Source organism: Xiphophorus couchianus, chromosome 5 (genome assembly GCF_001444195.1).
Source record: "Xiphophorus couchianus chromosome 5, X_couchianus-1.0, whole genome shotgun sequence".
Lineage (NCBI taxonomy): Eukaryota > Metazoa > Chordata > Actinopteri > Cyprinodontiformes > Poeciliidae > Xiphophorus > Xiphophorus couchianus.
Window position 1 is genome coordinate 29,715,250 of NC_040232.1, and position 13,076 is coordinate 29,728,325.

Genomic DNA, 13,076 nt, shown 5'->3' on the forward strand with positions numbered 1-13,076 from the left:
GAAAAAAGCTTGATGCTTTATCTGCACATCGTTACTTCTGTATAAGGTACAGACACGACAGACTTATATGTCAGAGGACTTTTTGATCTGGATGGACCTGGAGGATCTGGATGTCGCTAGCTGAGCAACATCCTGATCATTTTGTATTTAAAGCAGAAATATTTAGATTTCATCTCCTTTTAAAGAAGCACTTTTTCTACCAACTGTGAACTATTTTCTGTTCATCATACAAATATTTCATTAATGTGTCTTTGGTAAACTTTGGGTTTTCTGGGTGTGTTGGTGTAAATAGTTTTTTTTTTTTTTTTTTTTTCAGTGAAATTTTCACTCTGCTTTTATAAGTAAATTACATTTTACTACATCGCTGTGTATCTGTATTTATTTTTGCTTAAATAGGTGAGCAGAATACAGTTTATGAAAATACCTTTTTTTAAAAAACAAAACAAACAGCAATTGATCCACAAGCATACAGGTATTTGTTACAAACATGCAAATAAAAAGTAGACTTGATATAAAAATTTCCTAGAATTGAGCAATAAAAAAATAAATAGTACAGTGAACTGTAGGCACAAGAACAGAGTTAGATTTTGTTTTTATTAGTAAATAATTCCCATTAAATTATTTTTTACATGGAGAAAAAGCAGCATATTTAGTGAGCAGAGGAATCAGCGAAATCTTTCTGGCCCGCCTCGTTCCCCTGACCACAGTATACTGGGAATGTCCACGTCAAACTGGGAATGGTTTCCAGTTCGGTGGTTTCCCATTAGAACCCCTCCGGCTGCTGAAGACAGCTATCGTTGTGTTACCTCTACATGAGGGTATGAAGTTCAGGTTATTGCATATACTGGTGTCTCCCCAATAATTAAGAATATAAATGCTTTTTTTCTTATCAAAAAGTGAAACTCATCTTCTGTGGAGATTTCCCTCAGAGTGATACATTTCAAGCATTCATTTCTGTTAGTTTTCCTGATTGTGGCTCACAGATATGAAAACCCAAGATCAATTTCTCTGAACATTTGAATGAAGCATGAGATCAATAAAAAAAAAAATCTTTTCATATGTTATTTTACATATTATTGGAAAGTTTATTGGAAGGAAAAACTGTGGAAGTAAGAAGAGTTCACAAACAACAGAGAGAAGTGCAGCTTGTTAGGTTTGTGAAGCAGAGTGTCCATTCATCCCCAGAATGTATTAAATTCATGTTTCTAAAAATAAAGCCTTAAAATTTTTCAACTTATTTGAAAAAAAAAAAAGTTGGTCTCAAATACGTTAATTGGAGGTCTTACAGTTTGTCGTGAAAGGACTATTTGTTCTGTGTAGTTTTAGTTTTTTCTCAGGAGTTTACTATTACACAAAGCTGAATTGCATGCGGACGTGGTCACCGCATTCTGTGACTCAAGCTGGTTGCAGCTAGCGGTAACTAGCTGCTAACGCTAGCTAACTTTTTAACGTCCAACATGGCTCAGTGCAAATGTCTCACCAGTTGGCTGGACGAAGTTCATCTTACCCATTGGCTCACTTCTGTTGCAAACACATACAATTTATTTTATTTTCTGTCGTGATGCAGGTCTTAAATTTAAGTCAGAGTGATCTTAAAAAAGTCTTAATTTTGATTTGGTGAAACCTGCAGAAACCCCGCTGAAGTCAAGAGTCAACGTGGCCTCTGCCAGGAAGTCTCAGGGAATTTCATGCTTCCTTCTGCTCAATCTTTATGGCGATGCTGATTTAATTTTCCAGCAGGACTCGGCACCGGTCCAAACCGCATGTGGTACCAAAAGCTGGATCAGTGACCATGCTGTTCCTGTTCTCAATTGGTCAGCAAACTCCCCTGACCTTTAACCTCATAGAGAATCTATGTAATGTCAAGACGAAGATGAATGGGCTGAAGGCCGTTATCAAAGCTACCTGACCCTCCATTAGAACCTCCTCCATGCTGCGCCGCATTGATGCAGTAATTCATGCAAAAGGAAACGGGAAAGAAGGAAGCACTTGAAATCTATCACTGACTAACGAATGTGTGGAATGAGTTTCATTCTTTGGGTTAAGAAAATAAATTAATTTACATTGAGACGCTCCTGTGTTATACTCGCTGTACCCGCCTCCTCTGAGTTCATCTCTATGCTGACCCCATATGAAGCTTTCCAACAGCTCAAACTTTCTGGTTTGGTTGTACACGACTTGCACGTCTTCAAAAATAAACGAGGCACTTGTGACTGTTCACATTGTTCAGTTTGTCACCAAGACCTCAACGTAAGAAGAGGTTCCTTTTTTCCCCTCTTATTTCATCCATGTGCTTATAAAGACTGGCCTCCAACAGCTACAACTGCGCTCGTTTAGCTACGACCGAGCAGCTCAGCTTCCGTTACTGAGCATGCCCAGTAGCCTCTTGGCGTCCATTCCCTGCTGCTGGGCCATCTTCTGCACGTCGAAGCCCATGTGCTTCAGGAACTGGACCACACTCATCTCCTGTCCCGTCAGCTGGTCTCTGATGGTCGGGCAGGACGGGTTGCAGTGCGGCCAGGGGCAGCTGTCCATCAGATGAAGGGGGCATCCACTGGACGGGGGGGTCCGGTGCTTGTTCAGGCCGTGGCTGCTGTTGAGGTGCAGGGTGCTCTGGAGGCTGCGGTCCCAGCAGTGGAGCGCTCTGGGCAGAGACGTGCCTTTCACCTGAATGTCCATCCAGTACCTGCACGAGACGAAAGAAAAGATTTAAACCAGGGGTTTTCAACGTTTAGGAGAACTAACCCCCCTTAGAGAGTAAATCAACAATAGCAGCCCCTCTGCCAGCCTAGTCAGGTTGAGTCGTAGGTCGTCTGCAGTGGCGAGAAAAATGTTAGGAGGAGCTTTTCATGCCACAGAACACTGACTGTCAAGCATGGTGGTGGCAGTATCATGCTAAAGGCCTGGCTGCTGCCAGTGCTAGCAGTTGCATTTAAGGCTGAAACGATTAATCGTGATTAATCGATTGTTGAAATAATTGTCAACTAATTTAGCAATTGATCAATTATCAGAGTATACACTCAAAAAAATGCCATTTGCTAAAAGAACAACATATTAAAATCTGTAATTTAGGCCAAACTGTATAAAATATCTACACATACTACATTTAAGATAAAAAAGAACTTTGTAAATATGTTTAACCCTCTAGTGTTACTGTTTTATCTTCACTCAGTTACTGCATTTTAGGCAATAAAATGTTTATTTTCATATTTATAAAATTTTATTATTTACTTGCACTTTTTAATGTATTCCTAATATTGCATAAAATAGGCTTAAGTGATTAAAAGAAAAATCTGTAGCCCAATTATTTTATCCGATTAATCGATTAATTGTCATAATAATTGATTACTAAAATAATAGCTGCGTTCCTCAAAAAGGGTGGAATGATGAAAATGATGAAAATGACGACATGACGTTCTTACTTACGTCCTGGTGATGAGTTCGTGAGACAGACAGGCTGGAGCAAACATGGCTCTGCCAATCAGAAACACAGCAGCTTGTTAGAAACCATTTCCTTATTTGTCCAGTTGCTGCCCGTGAGGAGCGTTTGCAGCTCTTACGGTATGTCTCGCAGCGTGTTCCTCAGCTCCTGACCCAGGTTCTGGATGTACCTCCACTGGGCCTCGTGAAGGGGTTGCCCGGTCAGGTGGATGTTATCGACAGTCAGCTGAGCCTCGTCAAACAGCCATTGGATCACGAACACCGGGCCTGTGCGGTACAGACCAGGGGTCAGACTCCCGCTCTGTGTTTTACGGAGAGCCTCGGGGTTTGTGCTGTGACTCACTTTTCAACGTCGGGTAGACTTTATATCCCAAGAAGCAGCTCCACTCCTCCCCTACGTGAGCCTGCCTGCAGCTCTCTGGTACCAGTCCACCCCAGTACCTGCAAAAAACACGAACAAAGTTACCACCTCTTTGAGGCGTCACCATTTCCTCTCTGCTACAACTCCACCGCTGACCTGACGCCTCTCTTTATGGCCTCAGCGGGGGCGCAGCTGACGGTGTCCAGGCAGTCGGTGGTTTTGTACTGTTTGTTGTCCAGGAACCACCCAGAGTCGACCAGCCCCCTGACCCGCACCCCCCTGTGGCCCGCCGCCTGCAGCTGCTCGGCGACGCCGTCCACGTTCAGCAGGACGCCGGTACCGCCCGCACTGGTGACACCCAGAGAGAACGCTCAGAGGGAGAAACTGCAGCGTGGAGGAAAGATAACAAAACAGGCCTCTGGTGAACTGACCTGCTGCCTGCCAGGAGCAGAACCTTGGCTTTGTCCAGACCTTTAGTCAGCAGCTCCTTCACCACCTCCTTGATAATCAGAGAGCCCATGAAGGCATAATCACCTGAGAACATATGGAAACAATGTGATTATTCATTTACTGACTGTCAGACACAGGCTGGACTCCTGTAGGTTTATGTATTTTCCATGGACATTGTATCATTGTATCACTTTATACCACAATCAAGTAAATATGGTACCTTCATATAACAAGCATGTCTTAAAAGAACTTTTAATTTGCAATGTGACACCTTGAAATTGCGCCCCCGTCTCTTTAAGAAGCTCCTCCTCTTTCCGACTCCCCGATTTCATCACATCAGTGCTCCTATATTAAGGCTTTAACAAATGTTTTTAAAAGGCGTTGTACTGAGCTCTAGTTCATATGATGTGCTCAGCAGTTGCACATTTCCACCAGGTGTTTGCTAATTGCTGCTGCCACTAGTCTGGAGGAACTGGATGGGGGAGAGGCGCTTTGTGAGGCTCCAAGGAGGAGTTTTGTGGAAATAGGCGGTGCTTTGAGGGAGCAAGCGTTTATGCACCCTGAATTGTTGTCATGGGAGTTTAAAGGATTCCTCAAACATGCATGGGACACTCCAGGTATGTTTTTGATGAGGGAATAACATTATAATGTGATTTACAACTCAAAATATTTGACATAATCCTGCTCCTTTATAGATGGAAGTCCCCGCTTACTGCACAATGTCCTACATGAATGTATTCTATGCATTGCACTCCTGTCATCAACAAACTGCAGAATGTTACACATAAAGTGAATAGAGAAAAAAGCAGAAAGTTTCTTAGTGCTTATTACTTAGGCTCAAGTTTTCCACAATTCATTTAGTATCAACATGAGCCGCTATTTTACATATACACACCCTCACTAGTATTTAGTTACATATCCCTCAGTAAGTTACATAGTAACTACAGCCTTTCCACAGCCATCAACAACAGCTGGATGTTTGTTCTTCTTGGCAGAATTGGTGGAGTTTGTGTTGGTTTTATCCGTGTTCTCATGCTTTAGGCGTAGTTGTGAAATCTTGGTGGAGGTTGAAGTTTGACATTAGACTAAATTATTCATTTCAAAAGCAGGTTTGATATTGAGGTTGGGGTCGATGTCCTGTTACAACACACAACTGTGTCCAAGCATAAACCAAATAGCTGTACAAGTATTTGAAAGTAGTTCTCATGATTTCACCCACTTTGCGAAATCCACCAATACCACCGAAGGAGAGACAGAACCTCAGCATGACACCACCACCACCATGCTTCGGCTGAAAGCCTCTCCCAGCTGTACCTTTTATCACGATGGCCAAACAACAGAGTCACAGTCTCACATGATTATGAAGAATCTTTCAGTAAATAATGTGGGTTCTCCATGAGTTAAGCTGCAACCTTCAGATCAGCTTAAAGATGGCAACTTCGGCTCAGTTTCCTTCTTCCTGGAAATGCTTAACCTGGTGAGGCTGAAAAGTTCAGACAGGTGCTCCAAACTCTGAGTTATGTCAGAAGATTGACGGCTGATGTCTTGCCAATGGAGATGTGTGTGTACATTTTGAGCGTGTGTGGAGTGCAGAAAGTCGGCAAGTAATTCAAACTAGTTCACCAAGTCGTCGTGCATTTCTAAAACAAATCTTTGAAAACTCAAAAGTTATGAAATTCATGACGGACATGAGTTCATGTGAACTTCTGACCTAAACTGGTAATTTAATGCTGATAAAATGCACCTTTGGCAGCTTTGGCGTCCCGATTTCTTCACAGAGATTCATCCAGAAAGCTTTGCATGCCTTTCCTGTAAAAGATTTTCCTCCCCCTTGTTCTTTTTAATGATTAAATCAAACCATGTTGGATTGCTAGGATGTAGATCCCTTTTAAATCCTCTACTGGGTCCAGTCCTTCCTGTTTGTTTGTAGACGCTTCTTTGATTTCATTCTGGACTTTCTGCTTCAAGTTGAAATCTTATTAAAACGTTACGACATGACGCCAGTCTTGCTTCCAACGACTCCGAAACAGATTTTTGCCTCGGCTTGTTATTTATCTGCATCCGTCATCGTCTTGACCCTGAAAACAGTTTGTAAGCTCGTGTAAAATACAAACATCTCCGCTTCACAGCAGCCGGCTGCAGGGATGGATGGCATTAATCAGTGGGTGGTCAGCTTACTTCTCAAAGACTTTCACAGGAGTTGTGCCCAAAAAGTTCAAGCTTCTTTCACCAGATCAGATGATTTTTGTATCTTATGGTCTAAAAGTCACTCTGGTGCCTTTTGGCAGCTTTTTAAAGGACTTTCATATCCCCTTTAATGAGAAAATAGCTCCAATCTGGGCAATAAAGACCAAAATACTGGAGTGTTCATGTTTCCAATTTCCACAAAGTAACAGAAGTATCCTTTCCCAGATTTGTGCCTCAGCAGAATCCCGTCTCACAGATCTACAAACACCCCGCTCTCTGAAACGGATTTAAAAAAAATCAGATCTATCTTTTTTTATTTGTCTTTCTTGTTGTGGCTTCCAAAGAAACCCACAAGTGGGGGCTGTGGGGGAAAGTACACCTCCAAAAAATTGTGATTGAACTAATTTACTGGGTCTTACTGTGCTCGGTCTTTGGCGTGGCTCCACTCCACACGTCGCTGGAGCAATAAGGAATAAAACTGCAGGAAACGGCAAATAAAACTCTTGTTAGGGCAAAACATCTGGATTTAAAGGCCATCAGTTTGCTGATGCTGACAAATGTTCACTTATAATGCAATCTGACTGTCGGACAGTGGACTGGAGAATGTGTTTATAAGTGCGACAGATGGGGCAAGTTTTGTTATTAAATGCTGGCGTTGGACAAATTGCTGCAGCTGTTTTCTTTGCTACCTTAACAATCTGCTCTATTAAAGTAAATGCAACATGATCCACCATATTGTTTGCCAAAGCTGTCGGCACTAAACACGTGCAAAAAATAAAATAAAATAAATAAATAAAATATGTTTTTTGGATGAAATAATAATCAGTCTTTTCCTGGACAGTTGCAATTTTGGGTTTTTATTGAGGTCTGATTCCAATTCTGACAACTATTTATTAAGGATTATAACATATGAAAGATTTTTTTTGTTGCTTATTCTTGGACTGAAGAAGCAATTTTACATCCAGAAAGGATTACAAGATTATTCTCTCGCATGAAAGCGTATGTCTTTAAGGTGGATCTGGATTATGTTAAACTCAAACAAGGTGCATTAAAGTACATGAAGGTGGTTGATGTGAAATGTTTAGTGACTGAAATTGGTTTGGGAAAAAAAAAAAATCCGATTTTTCAGTATTGGAGCTGCTAAACATCTGGTGTTGATCTCTGGCCAGCTGCTTTTATATCTTCAGTAAATTTAACTCCTTAGTAATTAAAGTATAAATAGTTTTTTCTTCATTTTCAAAATGGAAAGAAGGAGGAAACATGAAGACAAGCTCTTACACCATGTTGGCGTTCCACCAGTGAGGGTTTTCCTCTGGATCTGGAGACAGAATTCCTGTTCCTGTGAAGACACAAAACGGATGAATGGGAGGATCACGGTCAGCAAAAGTCTGAATAATTATTTGTGTCTTTGTGGATATAATGAAAGTGTTTTGATTGAAGTACGTAAGCCAATAACTTTTCCCCACTTTGGTCATTGAGTACATGCAGGCGTTGAAGATTTTGACAGAATCCCCGGTGGGAATTACGAAGGAATTCAGTGAGAGTTTGGCTTTTAGGGATCAACTCAAACGCAAAGAGGAAACGCAAACACTTCCATGATGAATCCTGACCATTCAGGAGACTTTTTTTTCCCCCTTTCCTCTGGTGGCGGGAAAAGCTGCGCGAGCGTGTGAAGCACAACGCACGGGGTCATGCACTGATGCAGCGACGGGCTCGTACCTCTTCTGCTCTGTGGCCACTTGGTGGAGCTCATCAGATTCCTCATGGTCTCATATCTGCTGCTGCAGGTCTGTTTGTTGAAGCAGTACCACCCACCTGCACCAAACACACACACACACACTGAGCTCATCAACAGGCTTCAGAGACCGACATCAGGCTGACTTTCATCCTTCGGCTCATCCTCACCTTCCAGGAAGAGAAGCCACCTCCTGCTGCCTTTGGACTCCTTGATGTAGAACCTGAACAAGAATGTCAGATCAGGTAGGAAGTGATTGTGCACAAAGACGCAGCCACCTGATCCACAACAGGTTCTCTTTAATTACTCTCCTCCACAGTGCATTCAGACAGTGTGTGTCTCCAGGAGGAGGACACACACTGATACTCTGGAGCCGACCACACTCCTTAAACAGGACTGCGGTGTTAAGTATCTTTTTACTTTCAAACAATAATAGTAACATTTGAGAAACATTTCTGTGATCTCTGGAGCTAAAGTTGTATCATCATCAGTACAACATGTACTGTGTTTAAGAGACTCTGTAATACCACAAATGACTGATCTATGAAAACAAAAATGATCCACAAAAGTGAGGACATTTTTGTCCTGGTTATTTTTACAGTATGGAATACATTTGGTCACATATTTATGAGTCATTATTACTGGCAAACCGAGGCATTAATACATACTTTTGGAGGGATTGTTGTGAAACGTCAATGCTGTGTATTTGGGAAATGATTTACAAACAGATTACACTATAAAAGTTTGCTGTGTATTTGTTTTCAGTCTCCTTCATTCTGATCCCCCTACATGAAATCCAATGAGGCCTTTACAAGTCACCTAATTAGCAAATGGAGTCCCTCGGTGTCCGATTTAATCTCGAAAAAGAAGTTACATTGTGCTGGTCCGTCACATAAAATCATTATAAAATACACCGCACTCTGTTGTTGTAGTGTCACAAATGGTATATATATATATATATGTTAATATATATATATATAGGCTATTCTACTTAAATCTAGCCCTGGGTTGGTTGTGGTCCGGGTGAATGAGAAGAATTTAAAACTTGGTCACATGGGGGATAAAGGTCTCTGCGTCGGCAGTCATGGTCGCTTTGCTCCACGCGCGCGCGCTCTCTGATCTGTTCCTTTGATCCATTTTGGTCACATCCGGAGTGACAGGGGAATGAGGGGCAGCCAGGGGAGCCCAACCGCAGACTGGGCGCTTGGCTCTTAAAACATAAGCTGCAGCAGTGCACTCACCCCGATGATGAACCGTCGTTGCAGGTCACCGACAAATTACTCAAGAGGTGCAGCTTCATGTCTTGATCCAGCTTTTGCGCAGAGCAGGAGTACAGCGACTGCGCCAGGTTCTTAACCTGCACCATGAAGTTGTCCATGTTGCTCTCCACGGCTGTGAAGTCTAGTGGGAAGCTCTCCGGTCCTTCCACCCGCTGCTGCTCTGGAGTCTGCTGCGGCTGCTGCGGCTGCTGCTGGATCCGCCGGGTCTGAGCGCGGCCGCCGCGCACTCGCCGCGCCTCCACCGGAGCGCTCATGTGGATGAAGAGCAGCAGCAGGCAGGAGCGCACCGCTGACAGTCCGGCCGAGCTTCGAAACTCACCACGGCTCCTCATGTTGTAGCTGTTACGTGCGTGGCGTGTGTGTCAGCCGGGTCCGAATCAAACACAGCATTCTATACGGAGAGAGGCGAAGTCCTGTTAAAGCGCACGGAGCCCTCCCGGAGACGTTCGCTCGCTCATGGGTGGACTGAATGAGCGCAGATTATGGATCTCCATCGTTTCTTTCAGAAACAGGCGGCTGCTTCCAGATTCGCCCCCAAATTTACGCACAGAACCAATTCGGATCACTAAATCAATCCATCTCCGCAGGGAAACTTTTAAAGTCTGTTAACGGCGCAGCGTTATCTCCCTCCGGATCCAAGTCCTCCTGACCTCCAGATGAAGTTGGGTATTTATCTGAGGTTCTTCCCTCCTACCCGTCCCTCCCTCTCTCGGTTTCTCTCCCGCGGGCCAATCGGGCTCAGCTGTGGTTGGCTGAAGCTCCTCGCCGGGCGTCGGTCCCCACACCCCGAGCGCACGCTCGCCGCGGCACGCCCACACGCTGGGTTTGAGTCTCGCCCCTCCGTCCCTTTGATGTTGTGTCGTCACATGCTCACGCAGCCATTGAAGTGCTGATTGAATCCGGTGTGTGAGAGGGGTACGCAGCGCTGCAGCTATACGTGCACATATTTTTAGTCTTTTTGTGCGTTGAAAACGGAAACCTCGCTTTTCACGTGGTTTGTTGTGGGGATGATCTCGAGCTGCTGGGAGGCGACGAGGTCACCGGACGCGTTTAAGTCATGTCCGCGGGGGAGTTTGAGACACGTGGACCTCTCGTCAATCATTCATTCCTGCATGACTGTCTTATCACATAAACTAAAAATAAAATGTTTTGGTTCTTTTCTGGATAGGTGAGCCCAAATCAATGTGTATGCTTTCCTGATGCCCAAAAATATTCTGCATGTCAAGATGTAATAACTCTCAAACTGTTCCATATATCTTTGTTCATGCTAAGTATTTACATTTTGATCTAGAGATTAATAAATGAAGGTCAGGAAAGTCTCGATACTGCCTCTGAAGTCAATGTTGCTGAAGTGAACCTTTAATTTGAAGCCAGTAATTTATAAAGTTTGTCAGTCTTGACTTGATGCTATTTTTTTCTTTCACTGTTTATCCTGTGCCACCGATCCCTATAAAATAAATATGTAAAATGCATGAGAAAAGTCAGTCTGGGCCAACTAAGCAGTACAACAGAAATGCATCCTGAGCCGTACAGGTCATATAAAAATTGGTAATATTTGCAACAGTTACTCCTTGTGCCCTCCTAAAAGGCTCTTAACATCTTTATGGCAAAAAAAAAAAAAAAAACAGCACCAAAAATACAGCTATTAAATTATTGTACATCTTTGTTTTTTCGTGTTTTTTTAAGCAATTAAAATTTTATGTTTTTCAAGATTGAAACCCTTTAAATGCTACTTTTATTCTTTGAAATTTATTTCAAACCAACAAAAAAGGTGATTATTTTTCTGTAGAAAAGGGTTTGGGCTCTGGAGGTGATGACTCACGGTGGCCTTGAAATGTCAAATTCGCTGCTAATCTCTTAGCTGTTGAAGAATCTAATGAACCGCCAAATCCGGAACACCTCTGGACAGCTGCAGTTTTGGAAAAGCTGTTTCTAAGGCAACAACATCGAGAGAAAAAAAATGTTGTGAAACCTCTGGAGATTATTGGGCAAACAATGATTCTTCATAAAATGCCAAACAACCCTGACGATCCTCTTTATGAGACTGTAGCAACGGCTCTTCACAGAGGCTTTTCCGGAAATGTTGTAACACAGACTGCTGCTGGAAATCCATGCAGGTGGATTTCCAGTTAATTTCACTCTGTGGTTAATAAGGTATGTTTGAATTAGAATTTAAATTAAACCTGCCCAGTACATCTCAGCCACTAACGGGAGCAATAATGACGAAGTTGAGATTTACTCTAACAGAATACTTGACTGAATACTAGCCTGGCTCTGCTTTCCCAGGATTCGTAAAGGAAAAGAACAGTGAAAATCCTAAACTGCTCACACAATTAAAAAGGTGTTTAGCTGAAAGAACGGTGCAGGTCATCATCACCTAAGGAGCTTATCAGAACATCGTGTGTTTTTAACACCCAGACCAGATATGGAGAAATCACAACACACTCTCTCCATCCAGTGAATTTTAAAGCTTCTGTCCTGCTGTGTGAGGAAGGAAGCAAGTTGTTGGTTGTTTACTCAGATGGTGACAGTTTTCTACCAGAGGTCTCTTTCTCTTTCTTCTTCTCTGTCGTTGGCTTTGTGTCTGAATATAGACCGAGTTGTCAGTCAGTCTGTCAATCAGTCAGTCCGTTGTTGGGCCTTCACACCTCTCCATCTGGCCACGCCACGTGTCCCGTTGTCTTTTCTCTCCGACTCCGGCTTTGATCCGGTTTGATCCTCGCTGACAGAAAATAGCCTTGATTCTCTATCAGCCCAGGTCATCTGTCAGACGTCTCCCAGTGCTTACATGAAGTCATCTGAGGAACATACTTGCTGTGTTGTGGTCGGGCCTCTGACAGGATCAATCTTCTTCTCCTGCAAATAATTTCAAATCTCTTTTTTCATATTCCTTTTAAATGTCCTAAAATAAGAAAAAGAGCTTTACGCTGTCAAAGCTCTTCTGACAGCGATTTGCCAAGATCCATTCTCTATTCTCCTCCCCTCATAACGTTTGGGAATAAAGGGCAACTGTTGCCAAATTCTCAAAAATTGTTATGTGTGATAGCCTGTAGTATACTAGAAATTTCCTTAATACAGTAATCTGTCATATTTTACATTAGAACGGGATTTACCAGAAAGTCTACACTCTCGTCTTTTCAGGAAGTCTTAATTTTTGTGCCATGCTTTCAGCCATCCTCTTATATCAGCAATGAAAAATTATAAATACACACTACGTGTTGAAAAACTGTGTTTTGGTGACTGACTTTTATTTCTGTCAGGCGGAAGTGACAACAGTTGGAAAAAGACTGATTCTCTTGGCGTTTAAAATAACACAAAACAGCGTAAAAAGACCTCGTTTATTTAATTAGTTTTACAATTTTGTAAACAATGGCTGCCGATTAAACTAAATGTTACAAGATCAATCAACATGATTAACTGAGTTGTTTTTACCGAGAAATCGATCAGAAGCGCCGTGAAAATGGTCAGATCCGCGCCTCTCCGGCTGTAATGCGCGCTCCCGACACAAGGGGAACAGATTTTCGCAGGGGAACTGAATTGCGCACAAGACCTGTTCACTTTCAGCACCGATGTTAAATGTATAAAATAAACGCTCTCTATCGTGGAATCTCCCATGGAGGAT

At 42.7% G+C, this 13,076-nt stretch overlaps 1 protein-coding gene across 1 annotated transcript; it reads right to left on the reverse strand.

Moving 5' to 3' along the window:
* Window positions 1-364: 364 nt before the first annotated feature.
* notum1b (notum, palmitoleoyl-protein carboxylesterase b) lies at window positions 365-12,411 on the reverse strand. The gene is made up of 11 exons (XM_028017159.1): window positions 9,416-12,411; window positions 8,345-8,397; window positions 8,159-8,254; window positions 7,718-7,778; window positions 6,859-6,917; window positions 4,234-4,336; window positions 3,959-4,150; window positions 3,785-3,882; window positions 3,561-3,708; window positions 3,427-3,474; window positions 365-2,686 (listed from the first exon to the last, which is right to left on the reverse strand). The coding sequence occupies exons 1-11, from the start codon at window positions 9,784-9,786 to the stop codon at window positions 2,353-2,355; spliced, it is 1,563 nt and encodes a 520-aa protein (XP_027872960.1). The 5' UTR covers window positions 9,787-12,411; the 3' UTR covers window positions 365-2,352.
* Window positions 12,412-13,076: the final 665 nt, after the last annotated feature.

What these genes read in the sequence shown, in the direction of transcription:
- notum1b (XM_028017159.1), bottom strand. Translation starts at nt 9,786, where the DNA reads ATGAGGAGCCGTGGTGAGTTTCGAAGCTCGGCCGGACTGTCAGCGGTG. An exon ending in GCCATAAAGAGAGGCGTCAG is followed by an intron (nt 3,883 to 3,958) that starts GTCAGCGGTGGA and finishes TGTTTTTTGCAG; the next exon opens with GTACTGGGGTGGACTGGTAC. An exon ending in CACGAACTCATCACCAGGAC is followed by an intron (nt 2,687 to 3,426) that starts GTAAGTAAGAAC and finishes CGTCTCGTGCAG; the next exon opens with GTACTGGATGGACATTCAGG.